We start from the raw sequence: 19572 nt of genomic DNA, 5'->3' as shown, positions 1-19572 counted from the left end.
CCAAGGGGGTTGTAACTCACAGGTTGAGAACCACTGGCTTAGATGGTGTGGACATGAAGGACACGTGCAGAGAAGTTGTCTCAGAAGATGGGGTGAAGGGCCGGGGTGTCACTCCATAGTAGACCACTTGCCCAGCGTGTATAAGCCTGTGAGCTGTATCCCCAGCATTGTCTGGGTGAGTCATATAAGACGGGGGCCCATGACTGCCTTGGTACACTGGAGAACTCATTTATGTCATGGTGGGTGCAGCAAAGGCAGACTGTCCCAGGTCTAGTTGTCTGCTGTGCCTTTATGTGAAATCAAAAAGAGATAGAATCTTTGTACATATAAACATCTAACAAATGGTGGAGAATGTGTGTCCAAACAAACCCAACTGGCAGGACACACGGTGCTGCTGGGAGGAAGCCTCTGTCTTATCAGTAATACCTTGAAGGGTAAACGGGGCTGCAGGCTGGGGTTGTTCATAGCCAAGAAGATGGGCGGGCCGCAAAAAGGAGGCTAGTGGGGATTTCAAAACTATGCCGTGGCCCTTCCAAGTGGCAGGTCATTCTTCCCCCATTCTTCCCCTAAATGGCCATGACACATTATCTCTGCAATTTTTATTATTTTTACTTGCTATCACAAGACCGTAACATTTTAGACAGTCAAGGGAGATTAAGGGAGGAGGTGGCAGAATAGGCTTTTCAAACCTTTGATTACCTCAGAAAACATATTTGCTTACTTTACCAGGAAGTTGGTTTTTGATTTTGTTTTCTGAGAGTGCCAAGAGGGGATTAATGAGTAGCCGCTGGCTTTGCCAACTTTCTTTTGATTTCAGTTTATATAATTAAGCAGTTCCCAGAATGACTTGAGGTTCTCTCCCTCTGCATCAAAACACCCTTCTCAAATGTGTCAGAGGTCAGCTGCAACCCACACTGAATAGAGGGTGGGGAAGGGAAAGCTTATCTTGCTTTCAAGCACCCCTAATGTGTAGGAAAGGTCAGCAGTTATGCTTTGGTGGAGGGCACAGGACCTGCATGGGGAAGAAAGCGATTCAAAGGAAAAGTTTAAAATGGACTAAGGTGAGAACAGCTCGGAAATAACATGGGAACATCTGGTTCCTTTGGAATTTCTAGCAATGGTGGCATATAGTGGACAATCAATTGATGGTGTTACTTTTTATACTATTTTATTTTAGTTTCTCATGCCTCTTTCTCCCATCTCCACCCTGATCCCTTCCAACACCCCAGCACTGGGTAGGCGGGAAAGAAAGTTAGTGGGACAGGGGGCAGAGTTCTCTTAGGCTACTTCTTGCCAGTTAGGGTTGTCGAGTTTCTTGGGGAAAGTTCAATCTTTGTTTCAGGAGATCTCCAACTTCTCATCCAACTGCATCAACAGCAATCAGGAGCAGCAGTGGGGAGCACCAGCTGCCTTCTTCTTTGGAGTCTTCTCTCTCTGGGCCTGGGCATTTATTCCCTTTCCAAAGTCCTCAGAATTAAACAATCTGCAGCTAGTAAAGAGGCTGCTCTCAGAGCCTCTACTAGGCAAATAATTTGCTACTGTGGACAATCGGAATCAGTCCCATATCCTGCTACACCTGGGAGCAAAACAAAAACATGTTTACATCCATAACAGTCAAGAATGCAAGCACTCACCATAGTTGTGCCAGGAACCTACTACATGCTAGACTTGGCCCTAGTTGGTGAAGAGAGTACGGAGCAAAACTTGGTCCCCTTACGAAGCTCAGTAGAAGGAAGGCATCCTCACGAGACCTTACTGTGCACTGTCTTAAGCTCAGGTTGGCTGGGTTGGTTGGCAAGAGTGTGGCCCTCAAAGCGATGTTCATCTCACTTTAAAGTGAGGACATCTCTCCGCTGGACAGCAGAACGCCTGTGGAAGGCTCTGTCGCTGCGCAGATGGTTGATGCAGACAGGCACCACTGACTGGAGTGGTCTTTCCAGATTCCGCAAGCAGGAGGTGCCTGTAGCGGGCTGACTCACCTTTGTGAGACCAGCATTAGACCCGGCTATAGTTCTGTTTCTTACAGCCCTGCCCCCAGCCCTTTTGGGTTTTCCACCTATGCAGTATTTCTGAGACAGGGTCTTATGTAGCCGAGGCTGGCATCCAGCTCACTGTGCAGACTAGGCTTACACTGAACCTTTGATCTTCCTGCCTCCGCCTTCTGAATGCTGTTTGTGTAACACTGAGGATAGAACTCAGGGTGTCCTACATACTAAGCAAGTGCCCCACCCACAGAGCTACATCCCCAGATCTGTAGCACTTATTTTTAAGAAGAACTAAAAAAAATCTCTTTGGGGCCTCTAATTCCCTTCAAAAGAAAAAAATAATAATAAAGCCCAGGCCAGAACTACCCACAGCCCCTGTTTCCTGGAGCATACAGACTGCGGAAGTTAGGGTTTCTATCACTGTGATAAAACATCTTGACTAAAAGCCGCCTGAGGGGGAAAAGGTTTGCACGATCTTGTAGATTATAGGCCCATCACTGAGGGAAGCCAGGGCGAGAACCCTAGGCAGGAACCTGGAGACAGGAAGTAGAGTGGAGGCCATGGAGGGGTGCTGCTTCCTGGCTTGCTCCTCGTGGATTTCTCAGGCTGCTTCTCTTACAGCACCCAGAACTGCCAGCCCAAGGTTGATAGACCTCCCAGAGTGAGCCGGAGCAGAGCCTCTGTCCCCAAGTATCATCAATAAAGAAAATGTGCCACAGACCACGGGTGGAGGCATTTTCTTAACTGATGTTCCTTCTTCTAAAATGAAATAGCTTGTGTCAGGCTGACATAAATCTAGCCAGTATATAGATACTGGGAAAATCATAGTCAGTCACACACATACAACATCCCCTGAGCTGAATGCTGCAACAGGGCACATACACAAGACCAAGAGATTGTACCTTGTCAGAAAGTTAGAAACAGCTTCCTCAAAGAAATGGCTGTATTGAAACCTCTGAGCTAAGGAGATGTGTAGAACTCGTTATAGGAGAGAAGGAAGGGGAGGCAATAGCAAGAGCACGAATTGAGGTTCTAGGGCAGAAGGAGTAAGGGACAGCTGGAAGGCAAATGACTCAGAAGATCATGAGTCCTACAGTATGGAAAGGTGTTTTCTACCTAAGCCTTTAAAAGAATTAAGGAGGGCTTGGTGGATGTCTCAGTGAAGAAAAAAACACTTGCTGTGCAAGTGTAAGAGCCTGAGTTTGAACCCCCAGTAGCTATGTAAAAATCTGGGCATGTCTGCATGCGCCTGTAACTCAAGTATTAGCTGGCAGAGAGGGCCAGTTCCTGCAAATGCCTTGGCCAGCTAGTCTAGCTAAAAGGACAAGCGTCCCGTTCACAGAGAGACCATCCCTAGGCAATAAGATGGAGAATGATAGAGGAAGATGCTTGATAGCCTGCACTGGCCTCCACACATGCTTACACATACCCACACACTCGTGGACATATATAACTCCATATAACACACACATAAGAATTAATAGCAGCAGTTTAAGAAGAGGAAGGTGGTGGATGAGTACAATCAGATTTCCATCTCAGCAGAGTCCTTTCACCTATAGAACGACCAGCATCAGGGCAGGAAATGGAAATAAATGTAGAAAAGCTCCTAACAAAGCAGAAATCTGGACAAGAGATAAAAGCTGCTTGAGTCAGAGAGGTGGGCATAGCAATGGTGGAGACCCAGAGAAGTGCACAGATGTGAGAGATGAAAATGTATAACAGCAGGAGCAACAGCGATCAGGGAGGAGGGAGAGGGAGATTAAAGATGACTGCTGCGGGTCACACTTGAAAGCTGGTTGAAAGTGAAGACCAGACCCCAGACAGGAAACTCCATGTGAGGACCAGTTTTCTGAGAAAGGTCGTGGGATCTGTTTTGACATGTCACCTTTGAATGCCTGAAAAGTATCTGGGTGGAAACTAGAAGTAGATCTAGAGCTTACAGAACAAGTCTAGTAAAGAGTCCTCCATGAGAGTTATCCATGCACAGAGCTGTGGAAGCGATGGGCATGCAAAAATACACTCCTATCCCAAGGAAGGCCCAGGGTCCAGCTTTGTGAGCTTAACACTTCATGGTTGTGGGGAGGAGAAGTCTACAGAGAGACAGAGTCCTAGACACAGAAAAAAGAAAACAGACAGAGGAAAGGAGATAGACCCAAGGGAAGAAACCAGCCTGAGGACCAAGGGAAGCAGTGTTTGTTACAAGAGAATGTAAGCAGGGAAGAAAGATGGGAAAAGGCCTGAAAGAAGAGCTGTAGCCATCATAGCTATTCGTACCGCCAATGATGATAGTCCTTGCTCACCCTTATGGAGCCCAATGAGCTGGGCATTTTAACCTATGACTTAGGGTTAGGGATGTGGCCTACCCAGCATGCTCAGACTCCTTAGTTTGAGACCTGTTATGAATAAGGCAACAATAGGCATGGACGTACAGACTCTCTCTCTGCTGCACTGGTGTAGAATCCTTCACACCTGGGAGTGCTCTGGCTGGATCTTGCTGTGGTCCGTCGTCAGTTCTCTGAGGAGCCTCCATGCCGACTTCCATGGAGCTTCACTAATTTGCATCCTCACCAGCAGTGTATGCGTCCTTCCCCCATCCTTGCCAGCAGATCTTGTACTTCTACAGTTTGCTTTCTTGATGACAGCCGTTCTGAGTAGGGTCAGGTGAAATCTCAGTGGAGCTTTAAATGACATCTTAGAGGGAATCTTTGAAAAAAAAGTAAAAACCTAGGTTAGAACACCTAAGTTTTACTGTTGTAAAAATATCTTAACAGAACTAGATGGATGAGCGTTCTTCACCTTGGCTGGACATTAGGATGACCTTGGGCTCCACCAGTGACTGTCTTGGTCCCACTCCTAGAGTTGCTGACGCCTTTGGGTGGGAGTTGGCCTGGGCACTATTGGTCTTGAGGATATGAGTGGGAAGGAATGCTTAGATGACCAGTCAGCAAGGCAATGTGAGCTGAGGACAGATTGATGCCTGGGGGTGGGGGAACAAGGGAGGCCTTAAAGTGTGAGAGAACTGGAAGAGAAGGTCTACCTTGAGCCATCTGTCCGTGAGTACAGTAAGGCAGCCTGTGGTAGAGGTTAGCATGGGCTTTCCTCCAAAGAGGTGCTAACAGTGAAGTAAATGTGCTTCATGAATAAAGCGCTATTGTTGGTTTTTTTTTTTTTTGTTTGTTTGTTTTGTTTTTACTCAGCCTTGGGAGACAATATTGTCCTCCAGGAAGCTTCTTTAAAAACACATTTCTGTGTTAAGAATATGTCGGGGGCTGAGACTTTTAGCTCAGTCAGAAGACTGCTCCCCAGCCTAGCATGCAACGGACATGGCAGCACACTAATGCCAGCACTGAGGATGGGGGGGCAGGAGGATCAAAGTTCAAGATTGTTCTTGGCTACATAGCACATTCTAGGTCAGCTTGGGCTACACAAGGCATGAGAATAGAGAGAGGTAAGAAAGAGAGATATTGGGGCTGGAGAGATGGCTTAGTGGTTAGGAGCACTGTCTGTTCTTCCAAAGGATGCCAGTTCAGTTCCCAGCACCTACATGGCAGCTCACAACTGTTTGTACCATCAATTCCAAGGGATCCAACACCTTTACACATAAAATAAAATTAAATAAATTACTAATTTTTTTTTAAAAAAAGGAAGAGAGGTATTGGTGGAGGGGGCCAAGACACCTTCTGTGTCTTTGGCCTCTCAGACCTCCACTCTCCTCGCTCTCTCTCTGGTCCTCTCACTCCTAAGCACGTTCACTCTGCTCCGATGGTCCAGCTCCTTCTAGACTCCCTCCTGGCTCCCTAGTCCACACAGTACCTGGTTCTTCACCTTGCTCAGCTCCCTGTGGGTTTTCTCCCCACTTCCCATTTCCCAGCTCCATCCTTGGCTGCAGGACACCAGGACACCGCAGCGTATACCTTCCTCCTGAGGTCCTGAACAGTAGCCCACATACGAGATGCTTAGGAAGTGATCAGCTGTGCAAAGTGGATTCAGGCTTCTTTCCCCTTGAATTAACACAGATGCGGATTAGGAAGGTGACAGGTGACTGTGGCTTGGCTCTGTGACGGCTGTGCTGAGGGAAGAAAACCCTAGAGCAGGAGTTCTCAAACTGTGGGTCGTGACCCCCTTGGTAAACCACTATCTCCAAAAATATTTACATTGCGGTTCATAACAGTAGCAAAATGACAGTTATGCAGTAGCAACAAAAATAACTTACAATTGGGGTCACCACTACACGAGGAACTGTATTAAAGGTTGCAGCGTCAGGAAGTTTGAGGACCACTGCCCTAAGGGGAACATTTGTGCATACCTGATGTGTGCCTCCTGGGATTCAGGTATGACATCCTTGACTGCTGTTGGTTCTTATAAAATGCTGTAGAGGTTATTTCATGTTAAAACGTTGCTGTCCTAACAAATTGCTACAAGCTTGGTAGCTTCAGACAGTAGAACATACATGTAGGTTGCATCCCTGGAGGACGGACATCTAGTGTTAGTTACTGGGCCAAATCAAGTTGTCAGGGCCCTAGGCCATTTCCCTCAGAGACTCTCCTCCTTCTGCCCTTCTTCCAGTACTTAGGGCAGTGGTTCTTAACTTGTGGGTCATAACCCCGTTAGAGGTTAAACAACCACTTCACAGGGGTTGCATATCAGATATTCTGCGTATCAGATAGTTATATGATTTATACGATGTTTGTACAATTTATAACAGTAACAAATTACAGTTATCAAGTAGCAATGAAAATAAATTCATGGGGTCACTACAACATGAGGAAATGTATTAAAGTTGCAGCATTAGGAAGGTTGAGGACCACTGGCCCAGGGACTTCTCCATCCTTTGGTGTGGCTATGCTTCCATGATTAGCTCCTCCTCGTCTCTTTTAAAATGTCCCCTGCCTCCCTCCTCACTTCTCAGGATGACTGGCCTAGTCACACCTGCAAAATCCTTTGGTATCCAGAAAGCACCATTCCCAGTTTTCATGGGTAGGACCAGGTTTCCTTTGAGATACTCGTCATTTTGTTTACCCCACATTTCATGATACCTTGTATTTCCAAAGAGGGGAGACTTGTCCAGGGCCACACTTCACTGCAGGGTCAAAATCAAAACCCGGTCCTCTTTTCTGTCAATCTCAGGCTGGTGTCACAAAAAAAAAAAATGATAGAAGTGAGGTATGTATGTGTGAGAGAGAGAGAGAGAATGAGGGAGAGGGAAGGAGAGAGAGGGGACAAAGAGAAGAGAGAGAGTAAGAGAGAGTGAGTCTTTTGTAGACCAGATGGCCTTGAGCTTATGTGGCAAAGAATGACCTCAGACTTCTGATCCTACTGCCTCTACCGACTCCCCAAAGCTGTGATTGCAGACTTGTACCCCCAGTTTATGTGGTGCTGGGATCTAATCAAGAGCTTCTCGGATACTAGGTAAGCCCGTCCGGAGTGACCTATGTCTGCCTCCCAAAAGACAAGATATTACACAGCGCTTGACACGCTGCCTCACGTGCATCCTCCTCTCGTCTCCCTTCTGGACTACCCCATCAGCCTTCGCCTGCCATAAGGCCTGCCTTGCCCTTCTTAGAGTCCTGGTGATCTGTCAGGATCACCCGAGAATAGGTGGCCCTAGCTAGGAGCTGCATTGATTTGGGCTTAACTAGCATTTTCTTATCTCCTTCCAGGACCGCCTCTTCTTTGTCATGGAATATGTAAACGGTGGAGACCTCATGTTCCAGATTCAGCGGTCCAGAAAATTCGACGAGCCTCGTTCCAGGTTCTATGCTGCTGAGGTCACGTCTGCTCTCATGTTCCTCCACCAGCATGGAGTGATCTACAGGTAGTCTCTTCTCCCTTCCCTTGGCTAGAAACAGACACAATGACTTCTCCAGACACTTGAACTACTGCTGGCCCTTGCCCAGCTGGTCTCCCAGCAACGGGCCTTAACTTAGCTGTTTGTTTCAATTTGCATACAGAGGACACAGGGGGAGGGGGTTGTTTATCATTATGAATGTTAATATTTGAAAGGCCCCAGGAGATTTGACCGACTGTTTGTGCCTGTTTTGATTTCATGCTCAAGTGTGACATTTAAGGCTTGGTTCTGTGTGAGCTTCAGGCCACCTTCACTCCTCTGAGTCTCCTCCACCCTCTTCCTCAAACATCAGGGCATTCTCTTGACTTTTCCTCTTGTGCCCCGAACTTCCTGCACTTCCTGATCTCTTGCCCTTTCCTGAGTTTGTTTGGCTTAGTTGTCTCCAGTCAATAGAATCTGGGAAGGAGAAGTCCTGGAGAGGGTGGGAGGTTTATGCTCCAGGGGTGGGGGTGGGGGTGGGGGTGGGGGTGGGGGTGGGGGTGGGGGTGGGGGTGGGGGTGGGGAGTGGGAACTAGACATTATCCAACAGGAAGTGACTTTGAAAAAAATTGATTGCTAGTAACCCAGTCCCTTTCCAACACACACACACACACACACACACACACACACACACACACACACACGTTTTCCAGTAAAAGAGCAAAACTCTTTACGCAGGCTTTTCTGTGAGGTCAGGAATTCTGGGAGGGAGGGAGGGAGGGAGGGAGGGAGGGAGGGAGGGAGGGAGGGAGGGAGGGAGGGAGGGAGGAAGGGAGGGAGGGAGGGAGGGGTAAATATTTATAATTAGCAACAAGGATACCAAAGTTCCTGATAGTTTCAGTGACTATCCATTTCTTTACTTGGTCTTTGCTTCCTCCTTTTCTAGAAATTGGGATAGGCCAAAGTCAGTCAGGCACCTCAACATGTCTGATCCATTCTGGGAGCAGCGTCTTGACTTAATTCTTTGAAAGGTTCTGGTCATGCCCACCCTAGGCTTCTCTTCCTTTTGCCATCCTCCAGCTTCACGAAGTTGAGGGGGAAGATAGTGTTTCCCTGCAGGCCATACTCTCTAACCCAGTGGTTCTCCACCCTCCTGATGCTTTGACCCTTTAATACAGTTCCCATGTTGTGGTGACACCCCCCCCCATTATAAAATTATTTTTATTGCTACTTCACAAATAAAGGCTCTCTAGCCAGCCCGGTCACGGTAAACATGGCTCTGGCAGGCATTCCATCTGCCATGCTGGAAACCATTAGAGTACATTTGTAAAGCTAGCCCCCAAAGTCTTCTCTTCCTTGGCTACTTCCTCCTGAGGCTGGCTACCAAGAAATCACAGTACTGAAGTCCAGCAATCAAAAGTGCCCTTTGGCTCTACAAATTAACATGCCCATTCAAAATTAAACATCCTAACATCCTAACACAGGGTTTCCTTTTTCCCTTTATAAACTGCCATTTATTTACCTGTGGCCATGCCTGCCTCCTCTCTATCCAGAGGCAGTTTTTTGTGGTCCAGTCCATTTGTGTGTCTGTTCCCCACACCCAACCCTGGAACAAATATCCCTTCTCCCCACCCCCACCTTCTTTCCTTCTTCTCCCTTATCCTCTATCTGCTGTCTACGTCTCTTATTCCCTGCCCTTTGTCCCTCTGTGGCAAATACATCTCCTCTGCTGAGAACTTGGTCTTGGGGTATCTTGTATCGAAACTGGTCTCTTCAATAACTGTAATTTTGCTACTGTTACGAATCCTAGTGTATGTATCTGAATATGCAGGATGTCTGATATTTGACCCCTGCAAAAGAGTCATTCACCTCCCACAGGTTGAGAACCACTGCTCTTGCCTGTCCTATGGGAATCCATACATGTGCCTTTTGTTGCTATCTAGCCCATCCCACACAGACTTGGAGTCTGGGAACAACTCCTACTTATTATTTCCCAGCTTCTCATCTGTGTCTTATGCTCAGTGTCCCACCGTGCTGTGGTGGAGGTGAGCTGAGCCAACATCCCATCTCAAGTCTGGGTTCTACTCCCAGCGTCGTGTGCTGATTAACAGAACTTTTGCTCTGGAAACTTTAGAGTTCATGAGGCTTGCTTGAGGCCAGCTGGAGAGAAGGGCTTCCTTCTCAGAATCTCTAACATCAGAGGACCACATCCTTCTCTCAAGGGCTAGTGGGCCCACCCAAGGTAATCCCCCTTTTGATAAAGTCAAAACACCGTGGCATGCACATGTGATTCCAGTTACTTGGGAGTCAGAATGTGGTTCCCTAAGGGTCACCTTCAGTTCTGTTGGCTGCAGGTCAGTGAAGCCTTCTCTCCCTTCTTCCTCATAGCATGTTGCTATGAGCCCATCAAGGTCGGTAGCTATGCCCACAAGGGATCAGAATTCTGCTTTACTAGCTCCTACCTTCCTGCCCTGTCCTTCAAGGCTTCGGTCTAGAAACCTTACTTGGGATAGTGAGGGCATGTACAGAAGAGCTGGTGTCTGAAAAAGCTGCACCACCTCCCCTACTGGAATAATTCAGAACCCCTAACTGCTCTCAGCAGGAGGTGTTTTTGCAGGTGAGAAGTCTCAGGCTGCAAACACCCAGGGGCAGGAAGTTAGAGTGCCCAGTTTTTGCGCACACTGGTCAGCTGTTTGTAAACAACAAATGTGGACCTAAGGAGGGCTTCCCCAAATTCCCATGGGTCCCTGCTATGGCTCTGACCATGTCAACAGCACACATTCACTCAGAACTTCATTCCCTCCTTCAGATGCAATCAGAGTTTGCTCTGCTTCCCGCACCTTCCTCCATTCATTCCAGGGGCCTCTAGCCATCCCTCCTGCCCGGACTCATGTGCCAGGGTGTGTCTCTGCAGCTCTCTTCCTGTCCCTGGGGAATTAGTTGTAGTTTGAGATGTTCACCCACCCCTGGGGGAACCCACCGTTTAGACCAGCCATTCCCAACCCCCACAGAGCTTGCCTATCAGACACCCTGGAGACCAGATATTCCCATTATGATTCATGACAGTAGCAAGTTACAGGTATGAGTGGCAATAAAATAATTTTATGGTTGGGGGTCAGCACAACATGCACACTGTATTAAAGGGTCTCAGCAGAAGGGAGTTGAGGACCACTGATTAAAACCATGGTGTGGACACTTCATTAAATTCCGGGCTCTCCGAAGGACCGTTTCTTCTATTTTAAACCTGTAGCACTTTTTAAATTCTTATACTATATTTTCTTGTACACAGTAAATTGAGTATGACCATTGACTTTAATAGTTTTAAACTTTAATCCGTACCACCACCCCCCAAGCAGTTTACAAGCTAGTTGGAATTATAGAAGTTATGTGTGTGTAAAAGGTCATCCCAACTTGAAGATGGTGCCTTATTAGAGGTCAGTGACAAGAACTGTCATTCCTTGGGATGTGTCGCTCTTTTTCTTGGGGACAATCATCCATGTCTTACAAGCAGAGACAGAACCTACCTGGAATAAGTGGCTAAGTACTAAGTACTTAAGCCACTAAGTACTCTGACTCCCTGTCATACTGGCTGTGGGATTGCTATGCAAACAGTGGTTTGGAAATTGAAGAGTGACAGATACAGGCAGAGTAGAGACAGTAAGTACCCCCTGCTCCACTTGGATGGTAGAAAGGGGTACCCTTTCTAACCCAAAGCATCCTGCTGTGTATCTTTTGGAGCTGCTGTAAGAGAATACTTGATACTGGGTAATTAATAACAGAGAGAAGCTCCATGGATCCCACCTGTGGAGACTGGAAGTCCCGCATAGAGATGCTGCTGTCTGATGCGGGCTTCCATAACCTGCTGTGATAAGATGAGAAGCATCACGTGGCTGAAGGGCGAAAAGAAGAGTGGTGGTCAAAGGAAAGAGAGGACATAGTAAGAGAAAGTAAATCCTCCCCTGTGGTGATGGCATTAGGGCATTGGTGAAGATGGAGACTATGTGATCAACAGCTTCTAAGGACAATTAAGTTTCAACATGCATTTCAGAAGGACAGACGTTCAAATCATAGTGTCATGTTTCTTGTAGGTACCACTTGTGCTCACGGGACCTTGGTGGCCTTTGAACTTTCACCCTTATCATCATTTCCCTTAACCACGTACCCCACCCCCTAGGTGATCCAGATTGCAGCCATTCTGTCCCCAGTGCCATTATCTTTCATCTCTCTGTGTTACGATGAACCCCTGACTTGTCTTCATCAGAGGCTCCCAGTTCACGTCAGGGGTGAATGCTCACTGTCTCATGGTACCAGGTTAACATATAAATATGGATGGCATAGTATTGGAGGGGCTGAAATAGAGAAGGGTAGAGGTGAGACAAGAATGCCATGAGTTGGTGTTTGTTGAAGGGGTATGATGGGAGCATAGCCAGTCACTGCTCTCTCTGCATATGTGAACATTTTGTCATGATAAAATCAGAATTCAAATTTTAGGTAGTACTCCACGAGGTGCATACTGCTATGGGGTTAAGGAACCTGTGTGTGTTTTAATGTGTTCCCAGGTAACTTGGTATCTTCTTCAGAGTTCTATTTCTGTAGAGAGACACCATGGCCAAGGCAACTCTTAAAAGACAAGCATGTGATTGGGGCAGGCTTACAGTTTTGAAGGCTTAGTCATTGTCATGGTTAGAGAGAATGGTGGCACACACAGTGTTGAAGCCCTGGCTGAGAGCTTTACCTTATGACCAGCAGACAGGCAGGCAGAATGGCAGGGGAGTGTGACTAGGCCTTGAGTGGGCTGGTGAAACCTTAGAGCTTAACCCCAGCAATCTCCTCCAACAAGGCTACACCTACTCTAACAAGGCCACACCTCCTAATCCTTCCAAGAGCTCCAACTGGGGACTAAGCATGCCAATCTATGAGCCTACTGGGCCATTCTCATTGAAAACAACACATTGAACTGCAACTCCAGAGAAGTTCCCTTCTGCCTTCAGGATAATGACCTGTGCCCCAGCTCTGCATGGCCTTCCCTCCCTCCCAGCCCACCACGGCCTTATGCTTCTCCTGAACAAGACGGCATCTCTCTAAATCATGTTTTTGGCAGACCCTTTTGCTAACCTTACTCCTTTCACTTAGATGTATCTTCTCTCAGTGACATCTGCACCCATGAGTGCTTGTGTGGGTGGCATAGGCCAGCACTGTTCTCACCGATGGCATTCAATGCATGCTTGCTGTTCTGGTATGTTCTGTTCTAGAACTGTCCAGTCTGGGACTTGCTGCTTCATAAGGCTGCACTTCCCAAAAGTCTGTTCTGAGCATTCCCAAAATGACTTTTTTTTTTTTACTCTGCAGCCCACCTCGTTCCTTTCTATGTTTTATGTTACAGATTCAGGAGGACCATGGATCACTGTGTCCCATGTTGCCTTCATCCCAAGCTTGAGTCTGCAGCGACACAGAAAGGCTGTGAATGTGTGTCCTTGCCTTCCTGCCTTTGCCTGCTCTAGTGCTGGGCAGCCACTATAATCTGTGTGATCTAAGGCGGGTGGTAGGAAACAAGGGCCTATGTGGCAGCTAGCTAAGGCCAGCTTGTATGGACTCCACTGTTAAAGTTAAGATTGGTTTTTTCCATCTTTCCCATCTCTCTGGAATCTGTGTGTACACCAATTAACAGCTTATTAGGCAGGGTTCAGTAAGACAAGAGGTCGCTTCTCTAGTCAGTGGCTCACACTTAAAAGAAAGTCCAAGTTGATATTTTCTTCTAGTCTGTCTTAGACTCAGGCTCTCTACTCCAGGGAGCGCAGGGCAGTCTCTGTATCCCTGGATGGCTGTTTTGTGCCAGTTCTTGGTGCTATAGGAGAAGAAGACATTCAAACACTGTTTCTGCTCATTCTGACTATGGCTGTTAAAAGTCTTTACTGATGGAACCAGGAAGACAGCTCAGGAGTTAAAATACTTGCTGTGCAAATGTGAGAACCAAGTTCATACCTCCAGAAACCCACATAACTGACATGTTGGTATGGTGGCCTGCCCGTACTTCTACTATCAAAAAGACAGACAGGATCCCCAGAGAAAGCTGCCTAATGACCCTAGCCATATTGGTGCATTCTGAGTTTGGTTGAAAGAGCCTGCCCAGTGGATAAGGTGAAAAAAAAAAAACTATCTAGGATGATTACTAACCTCATATCCATACATGTGCCCCCACACATGCAAAAAACATGCATATACACAGATGCACACATACACCAAAAATGAAAGTAAAAGTTTCTACTCCAAGTCTTTCACATTCTGTGAGAAGTGGTTATGAAGGGTAAACCTTGACCTGAGTTGACCTGAGGAGCTTTCTCCACATTCGCATCATGCTCAGTATTTAGCAGCAGCCACTCTCAGAGATGACACTTCTACCTGTGAGGTACGAGAGAGAAAAGAGAGCTGTGGTCGGCTTGGAAGGATGGGAGAGAAGAGCCAGAAGAGCTGGAAGCCCAGAGGCCCCACATAGCCCAGGGTGGTGAAGAATGCACAATACAAAATTTCTGACCAATTGTCTCACTCTTAGAAGGCAACCTGCAGCTGAACCTATCCCATGAAGCGGCGCAGATTCGGTGAACATAGGGCTAAATTCAAAGCTGATCTTAAACTTCCAGTAGTTTTCATTAAAAGATAGCAAAAAAAAAAACATTGAAAATCTCCTGCCTAGCTCCAGCTTCTAGAATCACGTAAGAAGCATGAAGTCCTTCTTACTCATGAACTCCCTTCTCTTAGAGGTGAACTTTGAAGATGATGAATGGGATTAGTCAACAGGACAAATAAAAACAGAAGCAGTAAAGAAAGGTGTGACGTCATTTTCCCCACGGTGAACCTCATGGCGACCCTAAGGTCAACAAGTACAGCTGTTTTCAGAGGGTCCTTTGAGGAGGACAGAGCAAGTACGGAACCTCTTGAGGACTGGTCTCCTATTGAGGAGTTCCGAGAACAGCAGCTCCAACTACTTCATGAGGTGCTTGAGGGTGGCTGGAAGACTGGGGTCCAGGACGAAATGAAGGAAATGCGACAGCCACTTATTTACCTAAAGTGTTATGCAAGATTAACATCTGACATTCTGAACACTAAAATTTGGTCTTTGGTGGCCAAGGAAGGAAGTTGTAAGCACTCCCGTATCTTAAATTCCCCAAGACTTTCAGTTCTCAATGATATTTGGACATAACTCCCAAACCTGTATTTCCAGATGTTCTTGAAACTATTCTCCCTGGAGAGTGCATGCTAAATTGTGATGTAAAAATGAGGTTGATTTTTGACAAAGATGCCAAAACCATACAATGGAAAAAAGATAGCATCTTCAGCAAATGTTGCTGGTCTAACTGGATGTCTACATGTAGAAAAATGCAAATAGATCCATACTTATCACCCTGCACAAAACTAAAGTCCAAGTGGATCAAAGACCTCAACATAAAACCAAACATACTAAATCTGCTAGAGGAAAAAGTGGGGAAGAGCCTTGAACTCATTGGCACAAGACACAACTTCCTAAACAGAACACCAACGTAGGCTCTAAGAGCAACAATCAATAAATGGGACCTCATGAAACTGAAAAGCTTCTGTAACTGTCGTCAGAACAAAACGACAGCCTACAGATTGGGAAAGGATCTTCACCAACCCCATATCTGACAGAGGGCTAATATCCAGAATATATAAAGAACTCAAGAAATTAAACAGCAACAAATCAAGAAATCCAATTTAAAAATGGGGACAGAGCTAAACAGAGAATTCTCAATAGAGGAATATCGAATGGCAAAGAAACGCTTAAGAAATCCTTAGTCATCAGAGAGATGCAAATCAAAACGACCCTGAGGTTTCACCTTACACCCATCAGAATGGCTAAGATCAAAAACTCATGTGACAACACATGCTGGAGAGGATGTGGAGAAAGGGGAACCCTCCTCCATTGATGGTGGGAATGTAAACTTGTACAACCACTTTGGAAATCAATCTCTTGCTTTCTCAGACAATTAGAACTAGTACTACCTATATATCCAAAATATGCTCAAATATACAACAAGGACATTTGCTCAACCATGTTTGTAGCAGCTTTATTTGTAATAGCCAGAAACTGAAAACAACCCAGATGTCCCTCAACGGAGGAATGGATACAGAAAATGTGGTATATTTACACAATGGAATACTACTCAGAGAATAAAAACTGAAAATCATGAAATTTGCAGGCAAATGGTGGGAACTAGAAAAGATCATCCTGAGTGAGGTATCCCAGAAGCAAAAAGACACACATGGTATATACTCATTTATAAGTGGGTACTAGACATATAATATAGAATAATCATACTAAAATCTGTACACCTAAAGAAACCAAGCAAGAAGGAGGACCCTGGATAAGATACTCAATCCTCATTCAGAAAGGCAAACAGGATAGACATCAGAAGAGGGTGAAAACAAGGAACAGGACAGGAGCCTACTACAGAGGGCCTTTGAAAGACTCTACCCAGCAGGGTATTAAAGCAGATGCTGAGACTCATAGCCAAACTTTGGGCAGAGTGCAGGGAATCATATGAAAGAAGGGGAGAGAGAAAGACCTGGAGGGGACTGGAGCTCCACAAGGAGAGCAACAGAACCAAGAAATCTGGGCCCAGGGATCATTTCTGAGACTGAAACTTCAACCAAGGAGATAACCTAGAACCCCTGCACAGATGTAGCCCATGGCAGCCCAATCTCCAAGTGGCTTCCCTAGTAAAGGGAACAGGGGCTGTCTCTGACATGAACTCAGTGGCTAGCTCTTTGATCACCTCTCCCTGATGGGGGAGCAATCTTACCATTGCAACAGAGGAAGACAATGCAGCCAGTCCTGATGAGACCTGATAGGCTAGGGTCAGATGGAAGGGGAGGAGGACGTCCCCCATCAGTGGACTAGGGGAGGGGTATGGGAGGAGAAGAGGAAGGAAAGGGAGGATTGGGAGGGGAGAAGAGAGGGAGCTACAGCTGGGATACAATTTATAAATTGTAATAAATATTTTTTTTAAACGAGGCTAGCCTTCTGCACTGGTCAGGGTTTCCTAAAGGAACAGAACGGATAGAATGACTGTCTATGATTTGTTAGAATGGCTCACAGGCTGTGGTCCAGCTAGTCCAACAGTAGCTGTCTCCCAACAGAAAGTCCTACATCCAAGTAGTTGTTCGGTCCATAAGGCTGGATGTCCCAGCTGGTCTTCAGTATACATTGGAAATGACATAGGCTCTAACACCTTTGAAGGAATGAACTTGCCAGTGAGACTGACGGCACCTGGCAAAAATCAGAGCTTCAGTCTTCAGTGTTCTTTCCATGGGCTGCCAGCAAAAGGTGTGGCCCAGATTTAGTGTGGGTCTTCACAACTCCCCTGATTCAGTCGCAAAAAATCCCTCACAGATGTGCCCAGCTGCTTAAGTTTCAGTTAATTCCAGATATGCTCAGTTTGACATACAAGACTAGCCATCTCCCTTACCTTGGTCCCTGGAATCAGTGTCCACCGTTGGCATAGTAGATAACCCCCTCTTCAGAGGTCTCTAGTTAAAACTGTGTTACTAATTAAGAGGTCTGATGTATGTTTACTTTTGTCTCATTTTCAGTGCATTGTCAGTTTTTTTTTTTTAAACTTAAGACAAAGCAGCAGGGGAGGTGTGGTGGACAGCTAGTTCCCCAGGCTTGCCAGGTGTATGGAACCCGCTCCCAGAAAATATTTTGACAAAGTGTTACCAACAAACATTGTTTTCAGCTGTCAGCTCTCCCGTCTTCTATAGAAAGTAATATTTCAATATAAAATTCCAATAATTGAGTTTTTAATGAGGGTATGACACCATGACAGGAGTTACGAGTGACTTGTTAAACCAAGGGCCTAGGAGATTGTATGATCCCACTCCTACATTTTATAGATGTTAAACCCAGAAGCCAAACTAGGGCAATAACACACCAGGTTTACACAGTGAGATAGCATAAAACTTAAATGTTGTTTTAATCAAATATAAATACAGACATCTCTATAAGGTGTTTAGAAAAACAAATAGTTCCTTTCTGTGGTGGTGGAGGCACACGCCTTTAATCCTAGCACTCAGGAGGCAGAAGAAGTAGGTGGATCTCAGAGTTCAAGGCAAGCCTGGTCTACATAGGGATTTTCAGGACAGCCAAGGCTACAACAAAGAATCCTGTCTCAAAACCAAAACCAAGCCAAACAAAGAAAAAGAACTTCCTTCTACCCTCCTTCCCTTCTGAAAAAGCTTCTGTTGTCTGTTTAGCTTTTAGTGTCCGCCGTATTTCTGGATGGGATTACTTCACTGCCCCCTTTCTGTATTTTAGGTGTTATCTAGAGACTTGCTGCTGTGTTATCAGACTTTAGTCCTCTTTGTTGACCGTCACCTGATGCCACCACCCCGCCACATACATGGCTCCCAACCCTGCCTCCTCTCACTCTAGTTTCCACAGTCCTGATTACGTGGCGATAGACTGCACACCTCATTAGGAATGAGCCATGTAGAATACTGTAATTATACTGCTTTCCTATACATTACTCGGGTTTGCTTTCCCTGGAGTTAATAATTATGCATTTATTATTGATTCAACCACAAAATTTCACAAACGCTTGCATCATCCTTTACGACATCCATTTGCAGCTGGTGTTCTACTTATTTCATATTCTTGGGTGACTTTCTCGTGCTGCATTCTAAACTACTCCTGTGCAAAGGGTTGTCCATGGTGCCAGCTCTGACCTGCCAACCCTGTTCTCTGTTATCTGATGCATCATTGATGGACTCTTTCCTGTATCCCATGTCTTCCTTTTTCTTTTTAAAAAATATTTTATGTCTATTCTTTGAAAATACTGTTCATGTATATAATATATACCCTCACAATTTAGTGAGGCTCCAAATTGAATGGTTTTCCCAACACTGCATTTTTTTTTTTAAGCTTCCTTTCTGCTCCTGTGTTAAAATCGCTCTGACCAAAAATAGTTCTGGGGAGGAAAGAGTTTATTTTGCTTTACACTTCTAGCTTATGGCCCATCACTGAAAGAAGGCAGAACAGGAGCCATGGAAAAATGCCACTTACTGGCTCCCTCTCTGGCCTGCTCAGAGACTCGTGCTTAGCAGTTTTCTTATATAGTCCAGGGCCACCGGTGTAAGGATGGGCACACCCACAGTGGGATGGGCACACCCACACCAATCAGTAATCAAAATAATCTCCCTCAAACATGTCTAGAGGCCAATCTGATCTGTGCAATTCTTCAGTAGAGGGCTCTCAGATGACTATACAATTTGTCAGACTGACAATCAGAGCCAATCATAGGGGAAGTAAAATGTTGAGACCTTCCCTTTATACCGGAAATCATCCTGTCTTTACCCTCAAATGATAAAGACTGAAAACTGTTTTCACTCAGAATTGAAGGTCCTGCTCTGTTATTGCCCGATTCAGAGTTGCCTCTAATGATATCTTGATTCTTGATCCTCAGTTGAACCTATGTATTTTTTTTCCAGAAATATGTTAAAGTTTTTCTGTCACCAGTATTTCAGAATTACCTAGTGACAGGGTAGATGTCTATTTTGATTGGTTGTCCAAGCCACTGATAGATCTTTTCAGTTTGGAAAAATCAAACCCCTCCATTCTGGAAGGTACAGCGCTATTTCTGAAGGAACCCTTCCCTTATGCTATCTTTCTCCAAAATTACTTTCTGAATACAGGACTAGTCAGGTTGGATTGACTGTAGATTAATCTGGATGACTGCTTCACTGGGAAAATTCTATGGCTATTTTTAGACCTCCACTCTTAGAGTGATTATATTACCACGAGAAGAC

The 19572-nt window shown here is 45.7% G+C and overlaps 1 protein-coding gene across 2 annotated transcripts in view; it reads left to right on the top strand.

Annotated features, from left to right (window-relative positions):
- Prkce (protein kinase C epsilon) overlaps positions 1 to 19572 on the top strand; it is a 482657-nt gene that overhangs the window by 376291 nt on the left and 86794 nt on the right. For both annotated transcript variants that reach the window (XM_060363396.1, XM_060363401.1), the window contains exon 11: positions 7646 to 7800. In XM_060363396.1, the coding sequence (XP_060219379.1) occupies positions 7646 to 7800 (155 nt within the window). The remainder of the gene's footprint in view (positions 1 to 7645; positions 7801 to 19572) is intronic.

Source organism: Meriones unguiculatus, chromosome 1 (assembly GCF_030254825.1).
Source record: "Meriones unguiculatus strain TT.TT164.6M chromosome 1, Bangor_MerUng_6.1, whole genome shotgun sequence".
Lineage (NCBI taxonomy): Eukaryota > Metazoa > Chordata > Mammalia > Rodentia > Muridae > Meriones > Meriones unguiculatus.
The sequence above is the reverse complement of the archived record's forward strand: the minus strand, read 5'-3'. Positions and strand labels throughout refer to the sequence as shown.